This window comes from Lepidothrix coronata, unplaced genomic scaffold, assembly GCF_001604755.1.
Source record: "Lepidothrix coronata isolate B3197 unplaced genomic scaffold, Lepidothrix_coronata-1.0 Scaffold38, whole genome shotgun sequence".
NCBI classification, from domain to species: Eukaryota; Metazoa; Chordata; class Aves; order Passeriformes; family Pipridae; genus Lepidothrix; species Lepidothrix coronata.
The window spans coordinates 1,410,421-1,437,836 of record NW_016690218.1 but is presented as its reverse complement, the minus strand read 5'-3'; the positions used below and the strand labels follow the sequence as shown (position 1 = coordinate 1,437,836).

General features: G+C 35.9%; 1 protein-coding gene across 10 annotated transcripts in view; it reads right to left on the bottom strand.

Annotated features, from left to right (window-relative positions):
- The window catches only part of CDC42BPA (CDC42 binding protein kinase alpha), a 186,460-nt gene that overhangs the window by 54,841 nt on the left and 104,203 nt on the right, over positions 1-27,416 (bottom strand). For 8 of the 10 annotated variants that reach the window (XM_017812837.1, XM_017812838.1, XM_017812847.1 and 5 more), the window contains exons 7-17: positions 25,790-25,883; positions 24,823-25,023; positions 23,990-24,238; positions 20,099-20,178; positions 18,883-19,049; positions 18,304-18,426; positions 13,029-13,162; positions 11,132-11,374; positions 10,766-10,876; positions 6,648-6,895; positions 1,695-1,800 (exon numbers count right to left, since the gene is read on the bottom strand). In XM_017812837.1, coding sequence (XP_017668326.1) covers positions 1,695-1,800; positions 6,648-6,895; positions 10,766-10,876; positions 11,132-11,374; positions 13,029-13,162; positions 18,304-18,426; positions 18,883-19,049; positions 20,099-20,178; positions 23,990-24,238; positions 24,823-25,023; positions 25,790-25,883 — 1,756 coding nt within the window. The remainder of the gene's footprint in view (positions 1-1,694; positions 1,801-6,647; positions 6,896-10,765; positions 10,877-11,131; positions 11,375-13,028; positions 13,163-18,303; positions 18,427-18,882; positions 19,050-20,098; positions 20,179-23,989; positions 24,239-24,822; positions 25,024-25,789; positions 25,884-27,416) is intronic. The other 2 variants (XM_017812843.1, XM_017812844.1) reach the window with 2 other exon arrangements.

The window sequence follows — 27,416 nt, the reverse complement described above, 5'->3', positions numbered from 1 at the left end:
CTGCTGTGACTCCATCTCTGTGAAGACTCAAAGCCCCCCCATCTTTCCCTCTCCCACATCGTGCATCTGTTTTAAAAATTGGTACTGCCCATCACAATAAACACCATGTAACAATAAAAGCCAGAATCTCTTCTCGCCTATGGCCTTACCTGTATTGAAAGGCCACTTTTAAGGACTAGAACTATATTTTTACTCTACCAAATAAATCAGTTTTCTGAGCCTCCACATACCTCTACAACTCTTAGAAGGTTTCTGCTTTGCACCATATAGGTGTGGAATGTTCTGTACAGAAAAAGCTACATTAAAAGAGCAAAGCAAAGGCATAAAAATTGTTATAGTTCAGATAAGACTGCCGAACCTCTCCCTTGTTTAGTAACCATGGAGAAAGACAGGCTTAACAGATACAAGCATAAGACAGTCCTGAGATTCTCCAGGTGTTTCACATTCCCCTATTTTTCATTGTACTTACTTGCAGACAGGGAAACTGAAATTAAATGCACATATTTAAGAGCAATATGTTATACCTAGCAATTAACCTCTCACATTCACATAGCTGCCATTCACACATGCACATTCTGCAAGACAAAAGCCACAGCTAACCTGAGCTGGTAATGGGAACTAAACCTTCATTATGTTAAATTATTATTCAGAAAGTCAAACTGGAATCAGAGACCAGAAAGATTTTGTAGGCAGGCCTTCTTAAGAGAATGAATCTCATGTGAAAGGCTTCTTTTAGTACTGAAATATATTAACAAATCAAAATGATAAAAAAATTGCCAGTTTTAAATCTATTTTGCTTTTTACTTCAAATATGAATAACTCCACACCCTATTAATCATTTAAATGGCCTTATCATTTAAATATGCCTACTCATTAAATGTCATTGGACAGGAAAAAATACAAAGTTAATTGGGGGAGAGAGAGAGAGAGCACAAAACCAATCTAAGTGACTAGGCTCTACGGTTCTTGGACTAAGCCTACATACAGGCATGTATATTATGTGTCATACTGGTATGAAAATATACTTAAATTTGAGCACTAACATGCAAACATGCTTACTTTGAAGAACATTGTACTTTCATCATATTTTTAGAAAATCTAATGTATTACGAAAATAATAGACAAGTTTAGCAAGACTTGGATAATCCACAATAAACTTGAATAACCGGTCAAAATGAACAATAAAGAGACAATCCAAATGCACGAATCATAATTATTACTTGCTCAACACACTTCAATTAATATGCCTTATCATTTGTATTTTTTTAGTATCTCCAAGTAATACTTAACCTCAAAGGGTACGAGGGGCCCTGGTATTTCACAACAATTGACATGCAAATATACTCTAAGTAATCACATCATTAACTATGTATTTTTATATTTGGGTCATACAATGAAACAACCCTTTTTTGTTGGCTTACAGTGCTGTCTAGAATTAATCTTATGAACTGTAAGACCATTTAATTAAATTCCCACACATAAATACTAATATATGCATATATGTACACATGCCTTCTCAAGTTTGGATGCATGCAGATCCTCTATTCAAATCAAATATTAATCACCAATTTTTGTATAACATCAATTTCTGCTACCAGTTAAGAGTTAATAATAACCAATACAGCTCTATACTGTCCAATTTGTACACAGCATACAAGAGTTGTAAATTCAGGACTCAACTACTCAGCATTTACCTTATCAAGTTCATTTGTAAGTTTTTTGTTTTCCTCTGTCAGCAGAAGCTTTTCTCGTTCATATTTCTGTTTGAACTCAGTTTCAAATTCCTCTCTCTCACTTTGGCTAAGAAATAAAGTAAAGTAGAATTAGAAAGTGTTCTATTCTAAAACTCACCCCATTATTCACTTAAACACAAAGAGACCAATGCACACACATGTTGAAGTGAAGTACTACATTGATAACAGCACAGTCTATTAAAAATAAGTAATTTGATACACTACCATCTTAGGACTATAAGATAGTCTGTTGAATTTTTAGTGTTCGACAGTATAGAATTAACAGAGCTTCACCAAGCTATTGTTCATCAATCAACTTATAGAAATTTTATTCTTCAGATGAATCCTTCACACACTGAACAGCTGTGATCCTGCAGACCAAAGTGTGTGTCGATACTCCAAAATGCTCTGCTCATAGAAATATTATTTTAACTTATACATTTCCACAATTCCAAGTTTCAATGAATGACCAGCAAAAATGACCACACATGAAACCAGAGCATATAGAAGCTACATTAGAGGACCTGGAGCTGGGTCTCTGATGAGAAAAGTTTATATATGGGCTAGTCTTTGGACAATTTAGAACAGCCAGAAGACACATTTGAACTGTTAATTCAGGTACCATATATTAACTATGAGTAAAAAGGGGATGGATAGCCTGTACACTCTTAACATAACCAGTTTGGACCATTCTTTCTGAGAAAGTTTCCCAGCAGCTGTTTCCCCCAAGCCTTCCCTTCTCCCACAGATGTCATTCAGTAGAGGAGAACCTCTGGTTGAATCTGCTTAATATCAACTTTAATCTAGCACAATGAACACGAGAACTGGAAAATAAATGAAGCTGCAGGTCCTCTGCCAAAAAACGTTGTAAATTCCTTCAACTGGTGTACACAATGTTTTAGATTTGTAACTCCCACCTCGTAACTACTGATTTCAGACTCGGTACATTTGCATCTTGTACTCACCTTTTTACCAATTATTCAGGTCACTGGCACAAAGTTCATCAGTAGGTTGATAGAACTATATTATAAATGCCACATATACAGTAAATACCCATTCATCAAATACCACTGTCCAGCCTTAAAAAGGCTTGAAAAAATGAGCAGTATAAAAAGTTAACTGTAAAAATAAAATCCAGGGGAAACCTTGTCTTGCACACTGCAATTTTTTTTCTGGATACAGATCAGAATTTTACTGACCTGTGTTACTGTGCAACACAGAAATCACATCCTTGCCTCTTTTTCTGAGATGCAGAATTACTACAATTCTATCAAATTGAGAGAACACCATTAAAGGATGAGAAATGTCAGTGGCTACAGCAAACCCAGTTAAGAGCAATGCTGGTTTGAATTTCCTATTCCTAATTTGAAATTCATTTAGTGCTTCAACCACTCTTTGAAATCTAGTACATCATGTTAGACCCATAGTGAAATTCTATGTTGCTAGGCATCCTTTGAAACTTAATACTTCATCCTAGTAAAGTAACATACTATAGTTACTGTTTAAATGCCAAGTTTGAAATTCACCACCACTCCTTTTCTGTATCAACAGATTCCATGCATATGATGAGCAGTCTAGGGAAAAGACAGGAAGAGATTAAAGCATTGGTTGTCAGGGGAATTAATAACAGGTCCTGCTTCTGTTTTCAAGGCTTAGATTCAAAGCTAATTTCTCAGGCAGAAGACCAAACTAATTTTTAATTAATTTCTTTAAAGATTTCATGGTTTTGTTTAGGATTTTTAATTCTATATTTGTCTTAAATTTATTCCTTAAGCCTCTAAGGCTGAAAGCAGCCATAAATGGTGGTGGATTAAGGAAGCTTTAGGTTGGTGAAAGACCCCAACATATTTGTAATTTTCTGTATTTTGCTTATTGGACTTATTTCAACTGGTGATTGTCGCTACCCCCTTAAGTCAGACTGCCGTAGTATAATACAGAAATGAAGATAAATTTGAAACAGAGGAGAATGTGGGTATAATCTATCACACCCAAATATCAACTCAGCAAACTACAGAACTGTGACAGACTCCATAGATGTACCTTGGACAGCCAGCAAGATCAAAATAATGCCTTTGCTTTGAAGCCTGGCATCCTCCTCTCCCATCAAGCTTTTACTCTCATCTAACATTTAGCTATGTATCTGCTCTTCAAGTTAAGAAATCATACATGATCCAGCTTTCTTTTTATCAGTAAAACTGCAGCAAACCACATGCAAGCAATGTGAAATACAGCTTTATTATATCACTGTCACTCCAGCTCTTTATTGCATCTGTACAAAGTGGTGAAATATTTTATCTTACTGCTTTGAAACCAAGAAAAGTAGACCCGAAACAAATACCAGCCCCCAGGCTTCTTTATGTCACAATTTAAAAACAGCAAATGCTGTTTTATAAAGCCCCCTGCTTTATAAATCCATCATGAAATGATAGGCTTAAAAGAAACTTCTACAAACATGATTTATTTTGCACAGTTTCTTGCACCTTCTTCTGAAATATTTCATAATGACAATTCTAAGAAATGGAATCTTGTGCTGCACAGATCACTGGCCTGGTACTGTGTTCCTACGCTTCCAGCTTCAATAGCATGCAGCTTATGAGACTTTAGCAAAGGGCAATCACTTTGTACAGAAAGGTAGTTTCTCTCCCTTGAAGACTTATGCTGTTGAAGTAGCAGGAGTTATAAAGCTTAAATTTGAAGGAAACAAAGAAAAAATACCTATTAAAAAATAGCCGTAACAGAAATGACAAACACGCAAGTTAAACAAAAATGTACATAGGGACTTTGTTAAAGCTCTTACTGATCCTTGCTTGGAGTAACCTATGTAATTCACTCATATATAGTCCTTACAAAGTAATACAACCACATCCTCTTACCAAAATCTTTTTTAATATGCATGGAAGATTATTTTTAGACTACTAAAATATTTTTGCCAAACTGTATAAGCACGCTTCAACTCCACACCCACTAAAAGCCTATTGTTGAAATAATTCCACTTATCTCAGCATAAATCCTCCAGGTGCTTCCTTTTCAACGCTTACACTGAACACCTCTGCACTGGAAGACACACAAAAAGCTTTTCATGCCTGACTACAAAAGCTAAAAACAACAGGTGTAAGTAGAAACAAAAAATCCATGTTCTTTTATGAAAAGCTACCAAATATTGAGAATTGAGTAGCAATCGCAATTCTTGCATTCCTAATATTTAAGATTCCCTTCTAAATTGCAGAAGTCTATCTATAGCATAACTTGAACAGTGTACTACTGCAATTCTGTGGAGCCCTAATACTTGCATGAGATGCTGCAGATTTGTTTAACAAAACAGATAAAATCAGGCCTTCATCAATCACTCATCGTGTGCTTGGACACCTGACTTAATATGATGCTGAAGCCCTTCCCATGAAGAGCCAAGTGTTGGATACCTGTTATGTGACACATTTCTGTTCATGCTTTCAAATGTTTTCTTACGCTAACATTTGAAATACATACAGCACCCGCATTAGAATTGCATCTAGTTCTCTATAGAGAGAAACCAGATTGAAAGAAGATTTATGAACTACCTAGCATGAAGCACATCAACATTTGTAATTTCACCAGATGGACATCTAGTTAGAATGTCTACAGCTGTACAACATTAGAATTAGGAAAGAAGGAGCGTTTGGTCTGGTCAGTGCTTGGAGGTATGATCTTTACCAACAGTTTAGCCTGCAGAAAGAAGTATTACTGATTTTTTTATTTAATATTCCTCCCTCTGAGGAATAACACTGCTGGAGTTAAAAGCGTGTCATACTATCACCTTTTTATTTTACAAGACAGAATAGCCTTTTGTGAATTTGTAACTCATTGGTCAGCAAGACCATTAAGTTGTGTTACAATGAAAACACGCTGCTGATGCAAGCTTTACCTCTTAACCTAGAACAAAGCAGTGAACTACTGTGTTGTTACTATGTCCAGCCTACGAATAGCTGCATGCTAGGAAGAAACAGTTCATCCACTTCATTCTAGGCTGTATGATCTATGTCCCCTGCTGAACACAATTTACCAGAGAAGCAGTGTTTCTACTCCTATTGGCATTAACTTCTTTGAAAAAAAAATCAGCATTTCATTTGCTACTTATATTTAAGGACTCACTACAATTTGGTTCAGCTTGCAACAGGAACTTCTCCATGGTTTCTCTAATATGCCATCTTGCTACAGCAGCAGAAAGATACATCTATGTTACCCTCTATAAAGCATTCCGAATTTTTTAGGAACGAACATGAACACATTCAATTTATTATTATTTCCACTTCTACGTTATCCAACAGAAAATTTGGTTTTATTGATGAATGCCTGAAGGAACATTCTCAAGGCCAGTTATAAGCCCCACCATGTGGGAGAGAAAAAAGCAGGTCTGACAAATCACCATGTCAGAAGAGATAAAGCAGCTTACGCCTACAGTAGTCTGCTGACTGATGTTAACACTGGATGGAACCCAGCATGGATTAGCCTCGGTTCGCATTAAGTGACTGTTCCTGTGCTGGCAGAAATGTAAACAATAGTGTTGATCTCTAACACGTTAGTTTTGCATCAAAAGATGAAAACACCAAAAAAAAGAAAAAAAGTCAAAAAACTGCATGAAAGTGCAACATAAGCTTCGGGGGTCAACTTACCCAGAGCTGCAAGTCTGCAACTCAAGTTGCATACCTTGGAATGGTCAGCCAGTAAAACAGTTCTGGTGCAAAATTAACTGTTTCAGTACAGGGATGTGGATTTTTTTCTTCTGTTTTATTTTTAAAGGTGACAGTTTTCAACCTTGGCATTAGCTCAGCCAAAATGACTATGCCTGCACTACAGTTAAGGAAGTGACAGTGTGTTTGGAAAAACACTAGGAGACTTCAAAAGATTGAAAAAAGGTAAATTCCATACAATACTCACTTTTCTCTTCTTGTTTTCTCTAACTTGTCTTTCAAAACCATGATTTCCTTCTTGAGGGCAAGCTGCTGGCTCTCTGCATCCCGCAGTTCTTTCTTCAGACTTTTTATTTCATTAGCATGCAACATTTCACGTTTAGATAGTTCCTCTTCATAGAAAACACTTTTCTTTTCCAAGTCTGCCTTTAATTTAGTGATCTCTTGCTGGTGTTCTATACTGCTTACCCCAGGTGAGCGACCAACCTGTTTTTGCTAAAATAAACAGCCCCAAATTAACACTCAGGAATGCTGAAAATTATCCTTAATAACAATTCAATATTCATAAGTTTATGTTCAGAAAATATCCCATTAGAGACTTGAGTTAAACACATCTATCTCAATTTTTTTCAAGATTTGTTACAACAGAAATTTCAACGGTACTCTATTGTTTTGTTATTTAAATGCAGTAACAGTTTTCAAGCCATTGAAAATTTGATCATCACTTTAAACATCTCTCGTCACATTCTGACTCCCCTTACATGCAGTCAGAAAGTGACCACAGAATTAGAAGACACTTAATGGTTCCACTCACACAGCTGACAGCAGCAAGTTCTAGTGACTTTTCAGGAATGCAGAGTAAGGACTATGATATACAGTTAATATATTTTGAAGGACAAATAATTTGCGGAAAAGCTATACTAAGGCAAGAAGAGGCTTAACTGAAGGCTAAAATCTAGCTACAGAAACACTATATGGATTGTGTCAGTCAGGAGAGAAACCTGACCTATTTTACTTAAAACTGACCATTTACATCATAGTGGATTAATAGGAAAAACAAGCTTTAAACAATAAGAGTAATTACTTCACTTTTCGTAGCTGCATAGCTCTCTTAGTGAGGTCTTCTGGCATTTCAATAGTCTTTACACACTGCTTCAGGATACATACACATTTGCACCATATGCTACACTCACTAAACTCAATGTCCTGCCATAACATAGAGGAGGAGCAAGATCAGGTTCAAAATGAGATAGTGGCATGACATGCACTGAAATCCAAGTATGGAAATAACTTTTTAATGTAAACATACGGACAACTTGGTTTGGAATTTCTTCTATTTTTTAAAATATGTAATTAAACATTGTCTAAGGAAAGGAAAATAATAAAAACACTGTGTTTTGAGAAAGTGCAGGAAACTGGAAAACGTACTTCCTTATGGTGACTGTGTCACATAAGAGGATCGAAGATATTTTGTTAATTATACCTTCATTCTTACCATGAGATATTATATACCTCTCAGTCACCCTTAATTGGACATGGCTTTGGGTAGGTATCTTTTGCTCATGTATGAACAGGCTTTAAGAGCTAAATGTCATTGTGGAACATTCCGATGAGCTGAATTTCTACCGTGACAAATTCTATGAGAAAGCTGGGCCTTGCTGTTAGTGTCAGCAAAAAACTGCAAAGCCCCCTAAATGTATGAGCCAGAGATGTGCTGCTACTGCATTGTCTTCTCTAACTCATCAAAACAAAACTCTGTTTTGATCTAAGAGTAACGTCCTGCCCTTAGGAGGATGCAGAATGGTAAACTGGAGAAAGAAGATGCCATCCTAAGAGGAGACAGCTTGCAGAAAGAAAGATTTAAAAAAAAAAAAAAAAAAAGAAAGACAAGCAAGCAAGCATAGGAATTTAGGAATTTTCTTTTCTGCACAGGCTGTTAAATACTGAACTTGTTTGTTACTGCCCAACATACCCAACTGCCTACACGTACATGGCAATGGAGTACAAATAAAGCTTAGGCTTTGCAACATCATGTAGCAGGTACATAAAATGTTTTAGTGGTATTGCACATTTTTTACCACAAAGAAAAGATACTATTAACACCATAAGACAGATGGTGCAGTAGAAGAGAAAGCTGAACGGTATTTAACAGCGGTTTAACTAGAGAATATATTTTGAATTGATGTAAGCACAAATTCCAAATAGATGTTTTCATACATGCCCGTTTCAAGTGGACAAATGGTGCAACTGAGACATAATGCATCCCCTGGCATATAGACAGCTGCTGTTTAATGCACCCCAGGGTGCAGTTTGTCCTCTTGGTTGCCAGGGCACACTGCGGACTCATATCGAGCCTGATTTTATTGAAAATCCAAATACATGACGTCCACAGGATCTCCTCTGTCCGCACATTTACTGACAACTTTGCAGAATCCCAGCAGGTCAGTGTTGCAGGACTTGGCTGGCCAGAAGGCACACTGTCTTCTTCCCAATAGGCTCTGCTTCATCCAGGAACTCTGACCTTATTCTTTGCCACAGCCTCTACGCCTTTTCTAAGGACGTTGCACCCAGTCCTCTTTTTTTCCCAGGATTATCTGGATGAGAGTTACAGTAGCACAGTGGGCTGCCTGTAATAAGAGGGTGCATATCTTGGCCAGCAGTTCTCCTACTTCTCATTTAAGTTCCTTCAGAACTCTCTCAGCCATGCCACCGGTCCAAGTGACTTCACATCTGCCTCACCTGCCAGCTCCACTGCTTCCTGCACATCATCCTCAGACTGATCCAGCTCATCTGCTACAAACAGTGGACTGTGTGTCAATCTCCCCTGCTTCAGCAGTAAAGTCTGACATATCAAAGACTTGCAGAGAGTTTCTGCCACATCCCTATTAACTCAGAGTTTGCCTTTTTCATCCTGCCAACAAGCAGCCCCATGAATTTCCTAAGGTTCTTTCTGCTTTTGCTTTAAAGAACTTCCCACAATCACCCCAAGCACCCTTTGCAAAGTGCTTCTCAAAGTCTCTTTATTTAGCCCTTGACATCCTGTTTACCCTTAACCTGCCATCATTAATGGTCTTTTCTATTCTCCTCATTTGGAGGAATCTTCCTTTCTTCTGTAAATATTGACTTTTGTCTAGGAGAGCTCCCTGAGCTTAACTAAGGAGCCATAAAGAGCTTTTAAGGAATGGACAGTGCAGTATCACAACAACCACATATGATCCAAAGTTTGCCTACTGAATCATAAAATATTACTAAGCATGCTACAATTCCTCTTTCCTCTTCTGATAAACTTGCCCTGTTATAAATCAGTGTATCATATATTCTCAATAGATCTTCCATAAATTCTTCTCACCTCTTAAACTGTCATACAAACTCTTTGCTGATGGTGACAATTCATTGAAGCAGAAGAAATACATCCTAATTTTCAGATAACAATCTGAATTCACAGCAGCAGAAACTTTATAAATCCAAATTTCAAGTTGAATGGATTTCCTTATCAAAGGAAGGCCAAATAAAAGAATGTTTGCAAAAAAACACCAAATTTTCTGTGCTGTAAGTTAATGTTGACAAATGTCCCAGAGAATTCTAATGAAAAAAACTCTGCTGTTCCTGTAAATTAAGACCAGAATAGGCCTAATCTTGCATTTTGCATGACAAGTTTAGAATTACCCTACTCAGTGGAACATTTGGAACAGGATTTTGCTGTAAATGAACAGCAATCCTCATATGTAAATTAAAAAACTTCTCATTCAATTTTTGAGAAAGTCTAATTTCTTCAGAGCATTGTAAAAAATGCTGAATCACAGAATAAAATAACAGTTAACATTCTTGGCTGCCTTAGGTTTCTGCTTGTAAAATCACATACACGTGTGAGCAATCTCATCAGTGTAAATGACCTCTTCATGCTGAGTGCTGTTCTTGTGCAAGAACGCCTCAACTTCTGGCCGAGAGGCAGGATAAGCTAAAATTTTTCCTTCACAGTTACATCAGTTGACATCTATTATGCAGGAAACACAAGGAACAACACAGCAGACAGAACACTTATACAGAAACCTGTTTAGATGCAGCAGTTTAATCTTCAAATATTCAACCATCCTGTGCTAAAAAATAAGCTTTTAGCTGGTAAAATTAAACAAAGTACCAATGGAAGCAATTTGGTAAGAAACTGTCGAGTTATTAAGAAATAACACATCAGGCAAATGTTCATTTTTCTGGACAACAATGCGATGCACGCCTGCAATAATATTCAGCACCAACTGAAGCGACAAACTGACAAAACCCTTTTGTCCTACATCTGAAAGCAATCAAACAGATCCAAGTCCTAGTTGACTAGTAACTTTGCAGGTGTTAATATCAAAACAGACTAACCTTTAGCCCTTCTACTTCGCTTTCCAACTGTTTAGAGTACTGTTCACTCCTCTCTCGCAATTTCCTGTCTTTGGATGCCTCAGCAGCTGCAGCTTCAGCTTGGACTTCCAGCTACAAAAGTACATACGTTTTTAATAGATAGGATTCTTTTTTTTTTTTTTTTTCAAAATCTATTGATGGTTTTTAACAAAAGAGAGAAATCTTCATCACTCAACTGAACACTTAAAATTCTTAGGAAACAAAACTGGTACTGTTCGAAACAACAATCAAGAAGTTAATTTACAAATTAGAAAAAAAAATTACTTGGTCAGAAAACCTTACAGATAACTTATTTCACAGAGTCTAAACAGTCTTCTCACCACTTACTTCTTTTTTAAGTCTCTCTGTTCTGCGTAACTCTTGCCTTAAACTTTCTACTTTTTGCATCACCACTTCCATTTCTTCCTCCTTATCTCGGAGCTGGCGGGCAAGCTTTTGTTTTTGAGAGTGCAAGTCTGTCAGCCGCTCGTTCATCTCTGAGAACTCCTGCATTGCCAATTTCCGCTGGCTGTGTGCATCTTTCAGCTCTTTGGCTTGGGATTTTAATCTGTCACTAGACTCTGCCAGTTCCTACAGTTTAAAAAAAGAATTAAGTAATAAACCTAGAAAGCTGCAAGGCCAATTCTAACACCTCCTCCAGAGTCAACAGAAACCATATATTAATTTCTTTTCATGAATGCATCTATGATATAGATTGTGTGCCTCTATAAATAAGGAAAGAGGTCAGATTTTACATTACTAAAGTCAGTAGAAGTGCATAAACATAAACCAAGTAGGAATTTTCTCCATTATAACAGGTTAAACACAAGGGTTTTCAAGTACTTGCATTATAACATAAAAATACCTTGCTTTCTTAGTGAAAAAAATTTCATTAGCATAGATTTTTAATAACTACTTAAATAAATTAAAAGAATATCAACTGCTAAATGATTTAGAAAAAGTTTTTGCGTTGAATGGAAAAGTCTGCTCTATAAAAATTTTTACTCTAGAAGCTTTTGAAAACTGACCTGCAATGGTGAGCTTGATTTCCATACACTGTACCTTAATATCAAATATTACAGAAAGTTTCAGGCAACGAAATGCTGTAGCAATATATGACAATTATTCCTTTAAAAGAACCCACATGAAGTAAAACTGCTAGTGCTGTGATAACTCCACAGCACAATACCTTCACAAAACTTGCTGTGCCCTGGATTTATGCTACTACACTACCAATGAGGGACCACAACAGTTTAAATAGTTTAATGATGTTCAGCCAAACTGGAGCAGAACAAAGAAGCAAGGAAAAGCAAATTTGAGGATAAAAAGAAGATCAACAGGAAGAATTAATATTTGGCACTGTTGACATCTATATAAATCTAAAAACATTTCTAAGGTTGTTAAAAAGAGCTCCTAATCACTTCAAGTTGTTTTAGAAGAGAGATAGTATTTCTTGGACAAACTGGCAGCTTTCAAGATTTTAAGAGCCTTAAGGGTCAAAGGAAACAGTGTTAAACACAGCTGGCACATCAACATTGAGTATGGACTCTAAAATACTGGGCCAATATAATCATGATGAGAAACAGGCTAATGTATTTCACACCTGATTACAGGTTGATCTAATCATGAATACAAAAAAGATCCATGAAAGACAGTATGTTATAAATCAGAAAACGAGGAATTGGGGAGAGAGAGGAGAAGAAATAAAATCTAGTATTCTTTAATTGTAGCTATTTCAAATTACTTTTCAATCTTCATATCTGGGCAATTTTTCACATCTCCCTTCTGGAAACACTTCTGTGACACAGCTTTAATACCATATTCTTCAAATTTTTTCCCGGCTAAAGTCTCACCCATACTTCAGATTAAATTAGTTGTCTGGAATAGTTCTTCTCTGCTCTGCTCTTCTCTAACCCCTATCATTATCACCTTTATCTGAAGCTGTAAAACCTTTTTTGCAGCCACCACGTAATTTGGATCATGGAGTTGTTCACTATCTGGAAGCAATCATCTAGGACCACCCAGCAGTCATACATACATACAACATGTTAAATAATGTCCTTAAAATTATTGTCTTAATAATTGTCTTAAAAGAAAAAAAAAAGGCAGGCAGAAAGCAAAGTAGGTCATGCTACACATTTGTTATTTGCTCATTAGTTTTACACTTGGAAGTTATTTCAGGCAAAATGAACAAAAATAAACCAGACTTTAGGGTTTAGAAGAGTTGCTGACAAAATGCTTTTACCTTATTAAGATCTTCCCTCTCTTGCTTTAGTGTTCTGACTTGTTTCTCAAAAGCCTTTATTTGTCTGGAAGCATCATCCAACTCCCGCCTTGCAGTGCTGGCCTCCTCAAGTTGCTGTTCTAGCTGACCGGATTCTAGAAAAAGCAGCAGAATTCTAAATATTCTAAGGGAAAAAATAATAATTCTAGAATAGCATAGTCTAGCTCCTTGAAGCCCCTTCAATATTTTTTCTGGTTTCCATTTAATCACAAAATAATGCAGTTCTTATCTGGTTTAGAATAGGGAGCAGACTGATTCAGCTACCATTATCTGCTTTTAAGGGAACAGAATGAAAGGTCACAGCTCGCTGCAAAACAACAAAGAAAACGATAACTTTTCTTCTCACATTATAATAATGATGCTCTCTTACTTAATTCTGTAATGTATGTTTTAACATGACTTCCACATTTGATTTTAAGCACTGTGGTATAATATATAATGCATCTTTTATTACACTGTAATTATAAACAGTCTCCCTCCTTCCCCCAAACTCCCCCAGAAAGAAACAGTAAAAGTAATGGGTCACTCAAGAGCTGGCAAGTGTTCTCCTGTCGATACACTTAAAATTAACTTCAGCTGATATTACTTATTTCTAGCGTGAAAACCACTTGTGTTTATGTGATCTGCTTTATTACTACTATAAATAAAGGAAAACTATTACAGTCAGCTTCTTACCAACAGTCAGTTACACAATGACAGTATATTTCCACACCACACCTAAATAATGTCACATAAATGTTCTCAAATGCTACAAGAAAAGCTGAAATCCATAAAATGACAACTGAAAATTTCTAGTTGAGTGGAGTTTTTACCTCCTAGTCCTTCACTTAAAGCAAGATATATATGAAGGTAAGTTAATTCCACATTCTGTGAAATCAGTGGACATTTTGCCTTTTATTTCAGTTGTGGCAGGTCTTCAGACCACATGTATTTACCAAAAGAAAAGGAACCCATCTATACTCTTAATAAGAGCCTTTAACTATATTTTCATAAATGTAACCCAAGAGAATGGCTCTTGGAAAAATCAAATATAAAAATACATACATTTTTAAGAGGGTTAATTTCTGAAACACGAGAATTTTATAAGCAAATTAATACCCTTAGCTTATACCCATAAAAATATTCACTATTGTTTTAATTCACTGACTCTTGTTTAAAAATTTAAAAGAATGCACTTAAATAAGAGATGCAGCTCAAAGCCAAAAATTATTAACTGCCTCTCTTATGTAGTCTACTCTGAAGTCACCAGCGAAAAGAAAGTTTATATATGGCTCTGCTGAGCCAAGATAAATCTCTCTTCTGTGCATGAACTACTTTGTTCCACAGCTCTGTTTTCGTCTTCCATTGCTGCCCTTTACATATTTGGCAATATTAAAGATTCCTCAAAGTTTTCTCCTATGTAACCTAGCGAACAAAAATTATAACTTTGACCTCTAAAATTGAAAGCATATGCTAGTTTGTCATTTCCTGGAAAACCAGATAGACAAGAAAAATGTATTTTTCTAACCCCCCCCCCAGTGACACTCCTGAAGAAACAATTTCAAGTTCATTTTTTATTACCTTTTTAAACAGGTGTTTACTCTTACAGCTTCAGAAGAGGCAGCAAAGCAGGTTAAAGAATATAACCAAAAGCTAGTTGTGACATATGTGTAGTAAGTGGTAATTTTCCATCTAATCACTCTAATCACCCTACTTGTAACTAGCATTTTAGATAACATATGCAAACACTCACTGCAGTATGTTATTACATTACATTTAGTTGCCCAAGAGATGAGCCCAAAGCATAATGTTCAGCTCTGCACCTGAACTGAACCTTCCTATAGTTCATCAGATCCAGCACTGAAAAATCACATCTTTTAAAGGCTATCCAGAAAACCCGGAACTAGCTCCCCTACACTTAGAAACACTCAGAAAAGGCCATCATTAGGTTTGTTTCTCTATTCTGTCACTAATTTAGTTTTAAAATCTATCTCCAACCCCCCATAAAATCAAGTAAAATAGAACATTCTCTTTTCCCAATTTTATCGAATTGGCTTGTATTAGTTACAGCACAAGGCACAAATGAATGTTTTCTAACAAATGGCTGTGTTGTCTGGATCAGACAAACATTCAAATATATACTGGGAAAGTTCTGTGGCGACTGGAGATGGATTGGACAACTCTACACCTTCCTCATTTGATCACATTATTCACTTCCAACCCAAAAAACCCAAAGGACACACTGTATTGAGGAATAAATACGCAAATATATGGTTTGAAGTAGAACATTACTTTAGAGAAAACCTTCTCAATATAAACCACCTTCACCAGACATTGACTTCTTTTCAATTTGAAAAGGGATAGGAGCTGCGTCGGGGAATGTTCCCACACCTTTTCTATTTTTTTTTCATTACCAAAAGAAGCAAGTAATACTTCTAGCAACGAACTAAAATCTAAGTTGCAGCTAAATAGTAAAGAATAAAATATAATATAAAGTTGATCCTGATGCTTTTCTATGAATGACTGGTCTCATTCAAAAGCTGTTCTTGTAAATGTTGCTTTTCAGTGGTCCCAAAGAGCCCAAACTAGAGCTAAGGACTGTTGCAGAGCGGGGGTTTCTGATGTTGTCTTTTTCCTCATTACAGCAGCAAGTGGAGGGACATTTGGCTGGAGATAAATTTCACAAAAAAAACTTTGCCCTGACATAGTGCCAACATGGCGTCACTCAAACCAGAGTGATCCTCCCTGAGCTAGTTAAGCCATGCTCACATCCAAAAATAATGCTTATGGTACAATACAAAACTGCTGCATCACGCCAGAGCAGCTGTCCAACTGCGTATCCATAACAGGCTTTTTTCAGACTACACAATTTTAACAGGATATAATCTATGTGCTGCAGTCTGCAGTTCATACACAGCGTGTTTCTATCCCATAACGCAGCTGCAGAGTCTAAACACATCAACTAAAATGCCTGGAAGTTAAATTCAAGTTATTCTTTCTGTGGGTGTCACTGCTGGCATTCCAGACACTTTCAGGAACTGAATGAAGTCTTTTCACAAACACAAACCAGAACAAATCTTTTTTGTAGTTTCCTCCAACCTTTCTCGATGTTTTGTTTTCCATTGCTGCAGGTAAGACATGGACATACAACAGAGATCTATCTACTGCTACTTGTGTCTGATTTTTCCTCACACAAAATGTAGATATTTTACTGTTTGGATTGACATGATTAACTGGATTTTTTCCCTGTTTCTGTGGTTCCAGACCTGATACCTAACAGTCTCTTGTTGATTTTCCTGAAGTAAAAAACATCTTGCTATATTTCCTTTCTTTCTTTTTTGAAGATGTCTCTGCTCTCAAGAACCTATTTTTAAGAAAGCGTTATGGAGCAGGATACCATGAGTCCTATGCTATGACTTACTGTGAGAAAAAATTCTTTTTAACTTAAATCAGAGCAGTAAAAATCAAGAATACCGAATACTTCTACTAGTAGTTAGCCTTTAAAGCAGACTAGAAAGATATTAGCTAAACAGACAGCAAATTGTTTCACTAATAGCTATATTCAACATGGTGGGTGCAATATAAGCTTTCCTTCTGAAAGTTCTTAAAACATGAATTGCCAGTTTTTTGGAGAGTGAGGCTGGAAAAAGAATGATCTTTCTCTAGATGTCTCCAGTAGTCTCTATAAAACACAGGACACAGGCCTAAGTAGATCTTTGCTTTTTGACTAGTTTGGGAGTTCTGAAAAAAGGCAGTCCAACATTAATCAAAGAATTCAATCTTTTTGTCTGCACAGATTTAAAAAACATTTTTCAAGCTTAAAGTACTGCAATGCTTGATAGCCAAAATATTAGTTTTCAGAAAATCTTAATGAACTTCCAGAAGCAAAGGAAATAAATGTTCAGTTTTGAAAGGAATGACAGCCCATTGACAGCAGAGCTGAGAGGTGGTTCTTCTCCCTGTCATCTCCCTTTCCTCTTATGCTTCTATTGCCTACCTTGTACTGATTTAACTGATCATAAGTGGATCAAATTCTCTATATCTAGATAGCATTTTCCTTGTTTAATTGAGTGAATTAAAGCCATGAGAGAGTCCAGGACACGCACAGATTGAGAAGGGGTTACACAGCTGTGAGCAGGACCCGTTCTGGTTTGGATGGTTTGGTGCTACTTTGGACAGTTTTGTTTGGATGGTTCTGGTGCTACTGGGAGTGCAGTCTCATAGCCCACAGTGACCTCTCTCATGGAAAACATCCTTCACTACTCCCTGCCACTTGGAAAACTCAGTATCCCTGTAGTTTCATGCATACAGCCCACCTTCCAGATAACTCACACTTTTCTAAATGTACGGTTTCAAGAAAATACTCACAAAATCCCACCCTCAGCATAAACTTGCTTTTACTTCGCATTCAGTTACAATGCACTAAGCAACTGCACACTGTAAATCTCTGGGACTTTGCAGAAAATATAATCAAAACTGTGACCACATCTCATAAACCTGGACCATTCAGGGAAAGTTCAACAAAAAATGAGATAATGAGAAGTATCAATTAATGCTTGAATCATAATAAAGCTGGAGAGGGACTTTTTACAAGGGCAAGTAGTGACAGGACAAGGTGTAATGGATGCCCTGGAAGTGTTCAAGGCCAAGTTGGATGGGGCTTTGAGCAACCTGGTGTAGCAGAAGTTGTCCCTGCCCATGGCAGGGGCACTGGAATTAGATGGTCTTTAAGGTCACTTCCAACCCAAACCATTCTATGATTTCATCAACTGCTTTTAGGCCTATTAAAACTGACAGGCCAAGTCTTCACCCTCATGTTTACTCACTGTCAAAAATAACCAAACAAAATAACCATCTGCCCTGGTACTATACATTGCAGGAGGAAGGTGTAGAAAAAACAAAAAAAAAAGTACTACAGAGACCGGTCAGCATTTCACAGATTCTCAGGTAGACTCAGATTTATATCCATGTAAATTAGCAACACCACAATTTAAAAGTAGTGGAATTTTTGCACTAATAATAATAGCAGAAGTCACTGAAATCTTCCTACTCCCTTGCAACTGGAACTAATGACTATCAAGTTGAATTTATAGAAAATGTTGAGCTACCAAGGAAGAGTGACAGGAAAAATGAAAACTAAGAACAGACTGGAAAACTCTTTTAGAAAGCAAAGTAAAACTAGCATTACATTAGGAAAAAAAATCTTGTCAAAATACTGTTTCCCGTTACAGTTTTTACATTAATATTTATAACATACCTGTTACCTGTTTCTTCAACTTTTCAATTTCTTCTTTCAAACTTTTAATTTCTAAATCTTTACTTGCTGTTATTGGGCCATCCACTGTTGAATATTGCAGAGCCTGGACTGTCTGAGTGGACTCTAAAAAAAAGACGGAAGAGAGAGGGACAAATTACACATCTGACATCTGAGGAGGTCAAAGAGATATTACTGATAAATTAAGACATGCCAAAAAAACCCTGCACTGAGGATTCCACAATTTGTAACTTCCAACTATTAAGTGCTGATTTTTCAGGAATTGTCAGCTGGACAAACAAAGCTCTTACAAGTTTTAAGAATGAAATCTTTATGCCATAGTAACCAAGGCACGATGAGAACAAAGTTATAAGAAGTTGCATACATGGCATATTTCAGGTATGAAGAGTAACAGAAGTTTAATTTGCCAACAAAAATAATGATGACAATTCTTTTCTGCTAGAAAGCATTCCAGGAGGTATACTTATTTTCTGCCACAGTATAAACAGCCATGCTGTTTATGTTGCAACATAAAGCTGCAAGTAGAAAAAAATGGAATTATTTCTTTTTTAATGACTATACCTTGCAGTTTTCTACTAAGTTCAAGCTTTTCCTGTTCTAGACGTCTTATTCTCCTCTCATAAGCTTCTGTTGCTAAACTATCCTCCAGAGTTCTTTGAATGCTGGCATCAAGATCCATGGAGGGTGGTCCAGCTGTCAGTCTCAGACAGCTGCGGTCCGAAAGTACACTGGGGGAAAAAAACAAATAGTGTTGGATTTTACAATAGGTTGTGTTTAAAATAATGCTATAAAACTATCAACCAATAAACAGTTTTTTTAAATTGTTAATTACTATGCCATTTATTATACCATCAAAGAATACCTTGTAACTATGTGCTCATTAAAAATTGAGCTCATTTTTACCTAGCATGCCTGATCTCCTCAATGCATTTTTTTGTTCCATAACAGGGAATGAACTCCTGATTAAAAATAATCATTATGGACAGACTATGTTAGCCAGACAGAAAGAAGCAACAACCTAAACAGTAAGATTACAATAACGGTTCATTTCGAAATAGTAAATCAAGTATCCCAAATTCCTTAAAGACAAGAATCACAACAAATGGTGTGAAATTATCCCACGACAACTAGGGCATGGACATGTTAGAAATGCTGTGGCTACTCATGTGCACACGCCACTACTTATGCAAATAATTCATAGGAAGTCTAGGACATTCTAGGACATAGTCACATTCACAGCAGAAACACAGGCCTGATTTTTCAATGGTTGTAAACATTCTTTCTTTATTTATTTCCATAAATGAACAAGGAGCATACATGGACTTCCCTGTTACTGTTAATTTAGCAATAGAAATGAACATAATAAGTACCACATTAATACTAAATATCAATAAAAGTAATTTTTTAAAAATTTCCATTCAGACTTACAAAAGTGTCAAAAGACTGGAAATAAACCTGTTTTTCACATCTAATAAACTAAGCTCTATCTGGGTCCACACATCGAGTCTTAAGTTTGTCATACACAGTTAACTTCACACACTGTCTGGTAACCACTTTTAGCAACAAACTCCCTTGAACAGAGGTGCTGACCTTTACATTCCTGTAAATTCTACCTGCAGAGAGCTCATTCTTCTGGACAGACAGCAATGTAGATGATGGCCTAGTAATTTCCTCAATAAACCACATTCTTTGCTGTCTCCTTGCGGTTGGTTTCAGATACAGAAACTTCAGATATTGTGTAACTAACCAAGAGGCAACATCGGAACTCTTAACTTACCAGCTACTTGTATATGTGAAACCCACAAATGGTAAATGATGGCCAGAAAATGCAGTGTGCGATGGTGGAGGCATTGTTTCCTAGGAAAATAATAGGACAGTTGAGTAAGTAGTATCCTACTGGACTTAAAAGAAAGAGATTTTCAAGTTTAACTATATATGAAGTGTTAGTGGTAATATAATATTAACTATATTCACTGTCTTCCTTACCTGCAGTCCAAATATGAAACACCACCAACTAGAACTATTTATAATAGCATTTAACATATAAAATAGATGAGGCTGGTATAAAAATGCTTTTCTAATTAAATAGGTTATTGTTGGAGGAAAGCAGAGTATTACATATATCAAATACCAATTTATTCTTTCTTTTTTCCAAGAAGCTCTTAGTACAAAGAGTAACACCTTTTATTCCCTCGTATAGTCCTCTCTGCTATTCAGTCAACAGGGCTTCCTGCCTGTAGAATTACCAACACCAGTTCTCAGTGGGCTACCTCTATTTTAAGGGAACAACAGTAAGGCATTTACTAGAAAGACTTAATACAACAGGGTGTTCTAGTCCCATTAGTGCTTTGACGATTTCTTCATTTGTTGCCCCTTTTTCCTGCCAGAGAATGACAAACCAAGACAAATCTTTGAATTTCTCTTCAGGTTAAAATAATCCTATCATTATTTTACTTGAACCATTATAAGTCTTAATATTTTTAAATATTCTGTTAAAAGCTTCCTATTTAACCCCAAGATGCAAGGTTTAAGCTGCTACACTAGAGATGGCCTTAACAAGCATCAAAAGAAATTCCTTACGATTATTCACACTGAAAGTACTAAAAGATTCTAAATTGTCAAAAAAAGTACATAACCATTTTTTTCTAAACACAAACAAAGAAGAAGAAAGGAACCAGTTGTACATTTTTCAATGCAAAACCCATCAGGAAAGGACCGGGAATAAGACTGTATTCAGATGAAATCCAAAATTACCTTTCCAGCGGTGGCATCAACTATATTACATCACAACTTTGTTTTTTTAGCTGACAAAAATCTTCACATTATAAGAGAGTTCCCAGAAGAAAAAATAACATTAATGATATGGCTAGACTGTGTAAGTACATTAAGTCTACACTGTTAAGCATTTTGGAAACTAAGGACAAGACCAAATTACAAACCATTAACTTATCACTAATTCATAATAAAAATATCAATTATTATAGACAATGGTTAGAAAAAGTAAAATTTTACTTCTCTTTTATAATTTGTTTTCACCTTTCCTCGATTCAAGTTTCAAAACCGTCTTTACAGACAACTTTAAAAATACCAAATGCATAATTGTGTGATTTTAACAGCGCACTTGACAGTTTTCAGTTACCACATCAGGAACTATGTTGGTTCTAAAACACTGTATCTGTGTAAAAGGATTTGTTTCTTTGATAGAGATCAAGGTATGTATCTCCTGCTACTTGTGTAAATTTAACTGTACAACCATGCTGACAAAATTATAAATGAATTGAAGCCTCTCAGTAAGGCTCCTAAACCAAACAGTTAAAAGTTAAAACCCAGCACAACTTAGGCTGCCTGAACAGTGCAGTTTAGCCCTTGGTGCTTATGGGTACTTTTAACGTACTTTTCAAATTTCATTATTACGTATATAATACATATATATATATATAAAATATAATATATATAATATATATATATATATAAAAACATAGATAATAATATATAATACGTAATTTTTCCTTGGGACAACAGTCTCGTTTAAAGTTCAGGAAGAACAATAACAATCATGGCTTTTCAACACTGTCTTTTATCTTCAGCACTGGGCATTCCTGATTTGCTCTATGCAACTCAAATCTTGCCAAGAATTTAAAAAAAAAAAAATCGTCTCATGGGCTTATCTCTGGTGCTGACTTCTATAACAGTAATGCAAGTATGTGAAACTTCCTCAAAGGATATATATTAAATATGGAGAAAATACCTCCAAGTTATATATAAGGAATTTGAGGGAAAGCAATATGAACTACAATGTCCACCAGTCTAAGCAAAAATGTAAAATATTCTCAGTCATGCAACGCCTTAGGCTGAGTTTTTTCAGCGGTTCTGAGATACTAGGTGTGAAAAGAAATGGTAAGAACATAACATCCTTATATTAAAACAGAACAAAACCTTCAGATGTTTCAAATTAGGAAACTGAAAAAGACTGGCATTCATCTCTAACAGTTCAGTGGCATTGCTCTTCACCCCCAAATGTCTAAAGCAAATTAAGAATTGGACTCAGTTTTCTCAGCTGAGAGTCCAGTAACTCAGCAGAGGAACATTCTTCACCTGCAGTTCCCTGCTTCTTCACAATGGTAAGGCATTTCCCCTGCACAGGCACATTTTGAGTGCCTCAGTTGAGATACTGGGCTCTAAAAAGGAAGAGTGGTGGACTGGACAACACTAAAATGTGTGGACAACCTCCAAAAACTACTTTAGATTCACAAACAAAGACCTGCTATATACAGCATCCACTCCACCCACTCAATCCTCATATCTGTTCCTGGACAAAATAATATGCAAACAAATATCTGAAGACTGTATAAAAAAGTTTTAAGATAAAAATACTTCAGTTGTGAAGGGAAATGGATAATATCAAATGCAGGTGAGAAAAAAATGAGGAAAAAAAAGAAAAAAAATGCAAGTTATGCTATGTAGCTACACTGTTTTGCTTAATTTGCCTATAGGAAAGGGCTCTATGACATATCACAGATTGTAGAATCAGTTAGGTTGGAAAAGATCTTCAAGATCATTGAGTCCAATCATTAATCTAGCACTTCCAGGTCCATCATCATTTTCCTAAGCATCACATCTACGTGTCTTTTAAATACCTCCAGGGATAGTTGACTCCATCACTTGCCTGGGCAACCCTTTTGGCAAAGAAATTTTTCCCAATATCCAATCTAAACCTCCCCTGGTGCAACCTGATGCCTGTCCTGTGGCTTCTTACTTAGAAGAAGAGGCTGACATTCACAAAAGATTTTAGTTAAAGTGTTTTCCATGTTTTAATGTGCAGTTGGAGGAAAGAGAATGCAAATAATGATAATCCTATCAATATCAATTCATGTTACCTATGTCTTATCTGCAGGCTCAGGAAATTCAGTGAAACTGAGATGCATGGGCAGTTCAGAAAACAAAAGCAAAACCAGTGAAAATACTTCACCTTACATGTAAATATCAGGTTTCTGCATCTTTCAATACACACACACACACATAGAGGATATTTCCAAGGCATTTCTCTGATGATAAGACCTCTATAATCTGTCAAAGCTCCTTTTCAAAAGCATAGAAACAATAAGAACTGTTAAAAATCAATAGCGGCAAAGCTTTTTCAGCAAAGGTAAAAATAATTTCTTTCTTGTTCCTTAAGATATGGCCACAATATTTCTCCTAAATTTCCCAAAACTCAAGTCAGAAAAAAAGCTGAAAAAATTTGAATGGAAACAAACTGAATGGAATCTAATGGCGATATGAGCAAATAAGAGTACAGCACTGCAATAAAAATGCACTAAGCAAACTTAGTATAAGTCTTAACAATGCTCTGCTAGAAATATTGTTTTTTGCAGCCTATCTACATGCAAATATATTATTCTGTAAAAGGCATGGCCACTAAGAACTTGTTCGGTAAAGACATGTAAAGTTACAACGAATTAACAAAACTGAAGTTATCCTTACACGAGTATGTTTGGAGTATCAGCCTCCAAACCATGAAAGTATTCCCCCCATAGTTCTTCAAAGCAGCACTTAATTGTTATTTATGCAGAACACAGTGAACACACTGAAATAAAACGCCATTTACATATATTATGTTACAAAGTATACTATAAAAGCTGATTCGTCAAAATGTTAATTCCATACTTACAGAATTTTTTAAGCAATCATCATCCACATCAAAGTTTGATGTGTCAGTAGGGCTGCTGACTTCTGGGATGTAAGGTGCCTCACAGTTTCTAATGTTGTCCCAGTCAATGCCAGCAAAAAATGGATGGTTCTTAAAGTCTTCTATCCCATTTTGTCCAAGTCGATGTTCTCTGCTACAAATGAGCCTTCGGATGAGGTCCTTTGCACTTTCAGAGACATCTGTCACTTGAGCAGGAAACTGAAACCTCTCCTTAAAGATCAAAATAATAGAAAATAGTTTATTACCAAGAAAAAGTCAGAAAAATTACCCTTCTTAGTGAAAATCATTATGCAGAAAAAGAAATGTGCAAATGCTCCAGTTCTGAAATACACGCAGTAAGGTTTCAAGGAAAAGACTTCTGCTAAGGATAAAAACTACTGATTTTTTTTCGTCTCCTGGTTTTTCTTCTTTATTTAAATTTCCCTTATAGTGTTGAATTCTAAAGCTACCTCCATGTGGAAGAACATTTAAGAATCTTCTGCATAAGCCAACCAATGCATTCACCAGAAGAAAGTAACACAACAGGACTGATGCAAGGTAGCCAAGATTTACTCCACAGAATGAATTAACAGTCATGTTTCCAAATCCAGATTTTTAGTTTTGAACTGCTTTATCCCAAACCAAAGCCATCTGCAATCCATAACCGTAAACTTACTACACGGAAACTTATTTTTTGTTCCACATTTATGCACATTAACATAATTAGTACATAAAAATTTATTTTACAAAAAGTCTTCAAGTTACCCCATTACTTATTAAAAATTAGCTTAGAGACAGACAGAAAGTGCACTAACTTTGTGGTTCATTATTTTCCCATAGGTCTCCACCAAGGACTCAGCATAAAAGGGCGTTTCTCCATAAAGCATTTCATACATGCAAACGCCCAGGGACCACCAGTCACACTCGGGCCCATACTTCCCTTTTCCATCTTCCATGGCCTGCAAGATTTCTGGAGAGATGTAGTCTGGTGTTCCAACTGCCACTGAAGATTGGACCTGTAGAAGTTACATTTTCAGGACTAAAATCAACTTTTCCATCGTTATAGACGCTATTGTTTGTGGCACTGTGCCTGTATATATAAATTTAGCCTAGTGTTCTGGTTATAACTAAAACAACTAAACACAAACAAAGGCTTCTAAATTCATAGAGAGATACTTAAGCATCTGAGGCACTACGTTAATAGGCAGCACAATAATGTACATTTGCTAAACTATTTCCAATATTTAAAAAAAGAGAAAGAACAAAACTGTCAATTCTTAGGCTTAGAGCCAGTAAGCAATTATAGATTAGATAATCACATCTATTAACTCAAATACTGTGTAACCCTCTGGGACATGATTATCATACTGGAATTATATTCTAGTCACAGTTACTATATACTGTGCAAATTTAAAGGTACTAGTAGAACATCATCATATTTCAGTACCTCATCCTGCTCATCCTAAAGCTTACATTTTCAATAAAGATTAGAGCTCAGAGCTTAAAACAGTGAGATTTATAGTTCATAAACACCTACTCAGTATTGACAGCACAGCTTCTCTTTATTTATTCATGAGTTGACTATATGCATCTAAAAAGCTTTTAATATATTGCAAATCCAAGCAGTGTGCAGTCATATTTTCAACCAAGATTAGTTATATACCATTTACAGTTCCATCTCATTTGACATAAGGCACCTTTCCCTTTATTAGCATGCATTTTAGCAGCTAGCAAAGGACTGAAGAAAAGGTATTTGGGAATGCATCATTCTTTCTAATTTACCGTTCCATCTTCCATCAGTTTCAGACAAGAACCAAAATCTGCTAATCGAATATGTCCATTCATATCCATCAAGATGTTGTCTGGTTTAATATCCCTGCAATTAAAACAAATTTCAGAATCAGTACAAAAACGTATCACATAAGATATAGTCCAAACATTAACTCTGTAACACTCTTATCATGCAAAACCAGCAACAAGTCAGGAGACAGAACACAGTCACTCATCATATGGTGAAATTTGCACCAGGGATACTTTATGACAGGGGCTGTAGATCAATCAAATCATATAATGCTTGTTAATTTTTATAAAAATTCTGTAGTTAAATTCCTCTCATCTCTCGCAGGTAGACAGGAGAATCTTACTTGCTCTAAACTTCTGTACATAAAACTTTTAAATCATCTGAAGAATTTTGGTTAAGTGCTCTCAAGTGGAAGATGTACACTTACACTGGAGCTGGAAAACAACTTCTAGATTTTAGAGTGCAACAAAGGCCAATGAACCCCTGAGATAATTAACATGTTTTTAAATTTACTGTCTTTCATCGACATTCTTCTCTCATGTACATCTCAGTTCACTAAGCAGGTCTGTCATACGTCTGCTGAAACAACCACAAAAGCCATTGTATGTGCTACTGCAGCTCTGCTTGGCCAAAATCTGTAGCTGTCTCATCCAGGTCCTGATACAGATGGTAATAACCTTCAAACCAGGTAACATAATAAATACTCCTTATTTTGCAAATTTGACCCTTTTTTTTGGTCTCACGTTTTACCTAAGTATACTGCAATACAGGTGAAGTGTATGCTCCCAGTAGGCACCTGACTAGGATGAAAGCATCTATGCTCTCTTAGTTACCAGAGATACATTCATCATTCAACTTGTAAACTAGTTTCAAACATTGAAATTTCTTTTCAATAAAGTACAGTTGTTAGAAATATCCATTAAGCTACATTTTAAAAATACAAGAAATTATTAGATTCTTATTCTATCCTTATCTGTAATATTCAAAGGGTAAGTTATGACTCTAGGAATAAAGGACTATGAATACCTTCCTAATGAACATTTGTAAGATACAAAAACAAATTCCCTAAAATAAACAAAAAAAAGTGAAGCCCTGACTTTGCTTCATTTCCCCTAACAACTTATAAATGAATGTCATAATTGCTTTGCAGACAAATCTCAAAATATTCACAAGTTAAGATGTGCACATTGCACATGAGAAAAAGGTTTTATTGTTTGGGCTTTGGTTTTTTGTTTTGTTTTGGGTTCTTCCAGATAAAAACTGAGTTATAAACAGCACTTAACGGTAATTTATAAAGGCAAAAGAATTAGTATCACACTTTGAACAACATTATAGAAGCAATGTCATGAAGATGCTACCGTTACACACTCAGTGACAATTAATACGGAAAAAATATGTTGTCTGAAAGAAAAGTACTTTCTGTTACCCAAAGACAAGCAGACAGTGAAACAAACAAGCTTTAGGCACCTTTCAAATATGCAGAAACATTTGCAAAGGAGAAAGCAGACCCTACTTAAGAAATCATACTTCCCCATCTCTCAACTGAGCATAAAGAAAATTTTTTACAAGGTAAATCAGAAAAATTAACCGAGTCATTCTCTTAAGAAC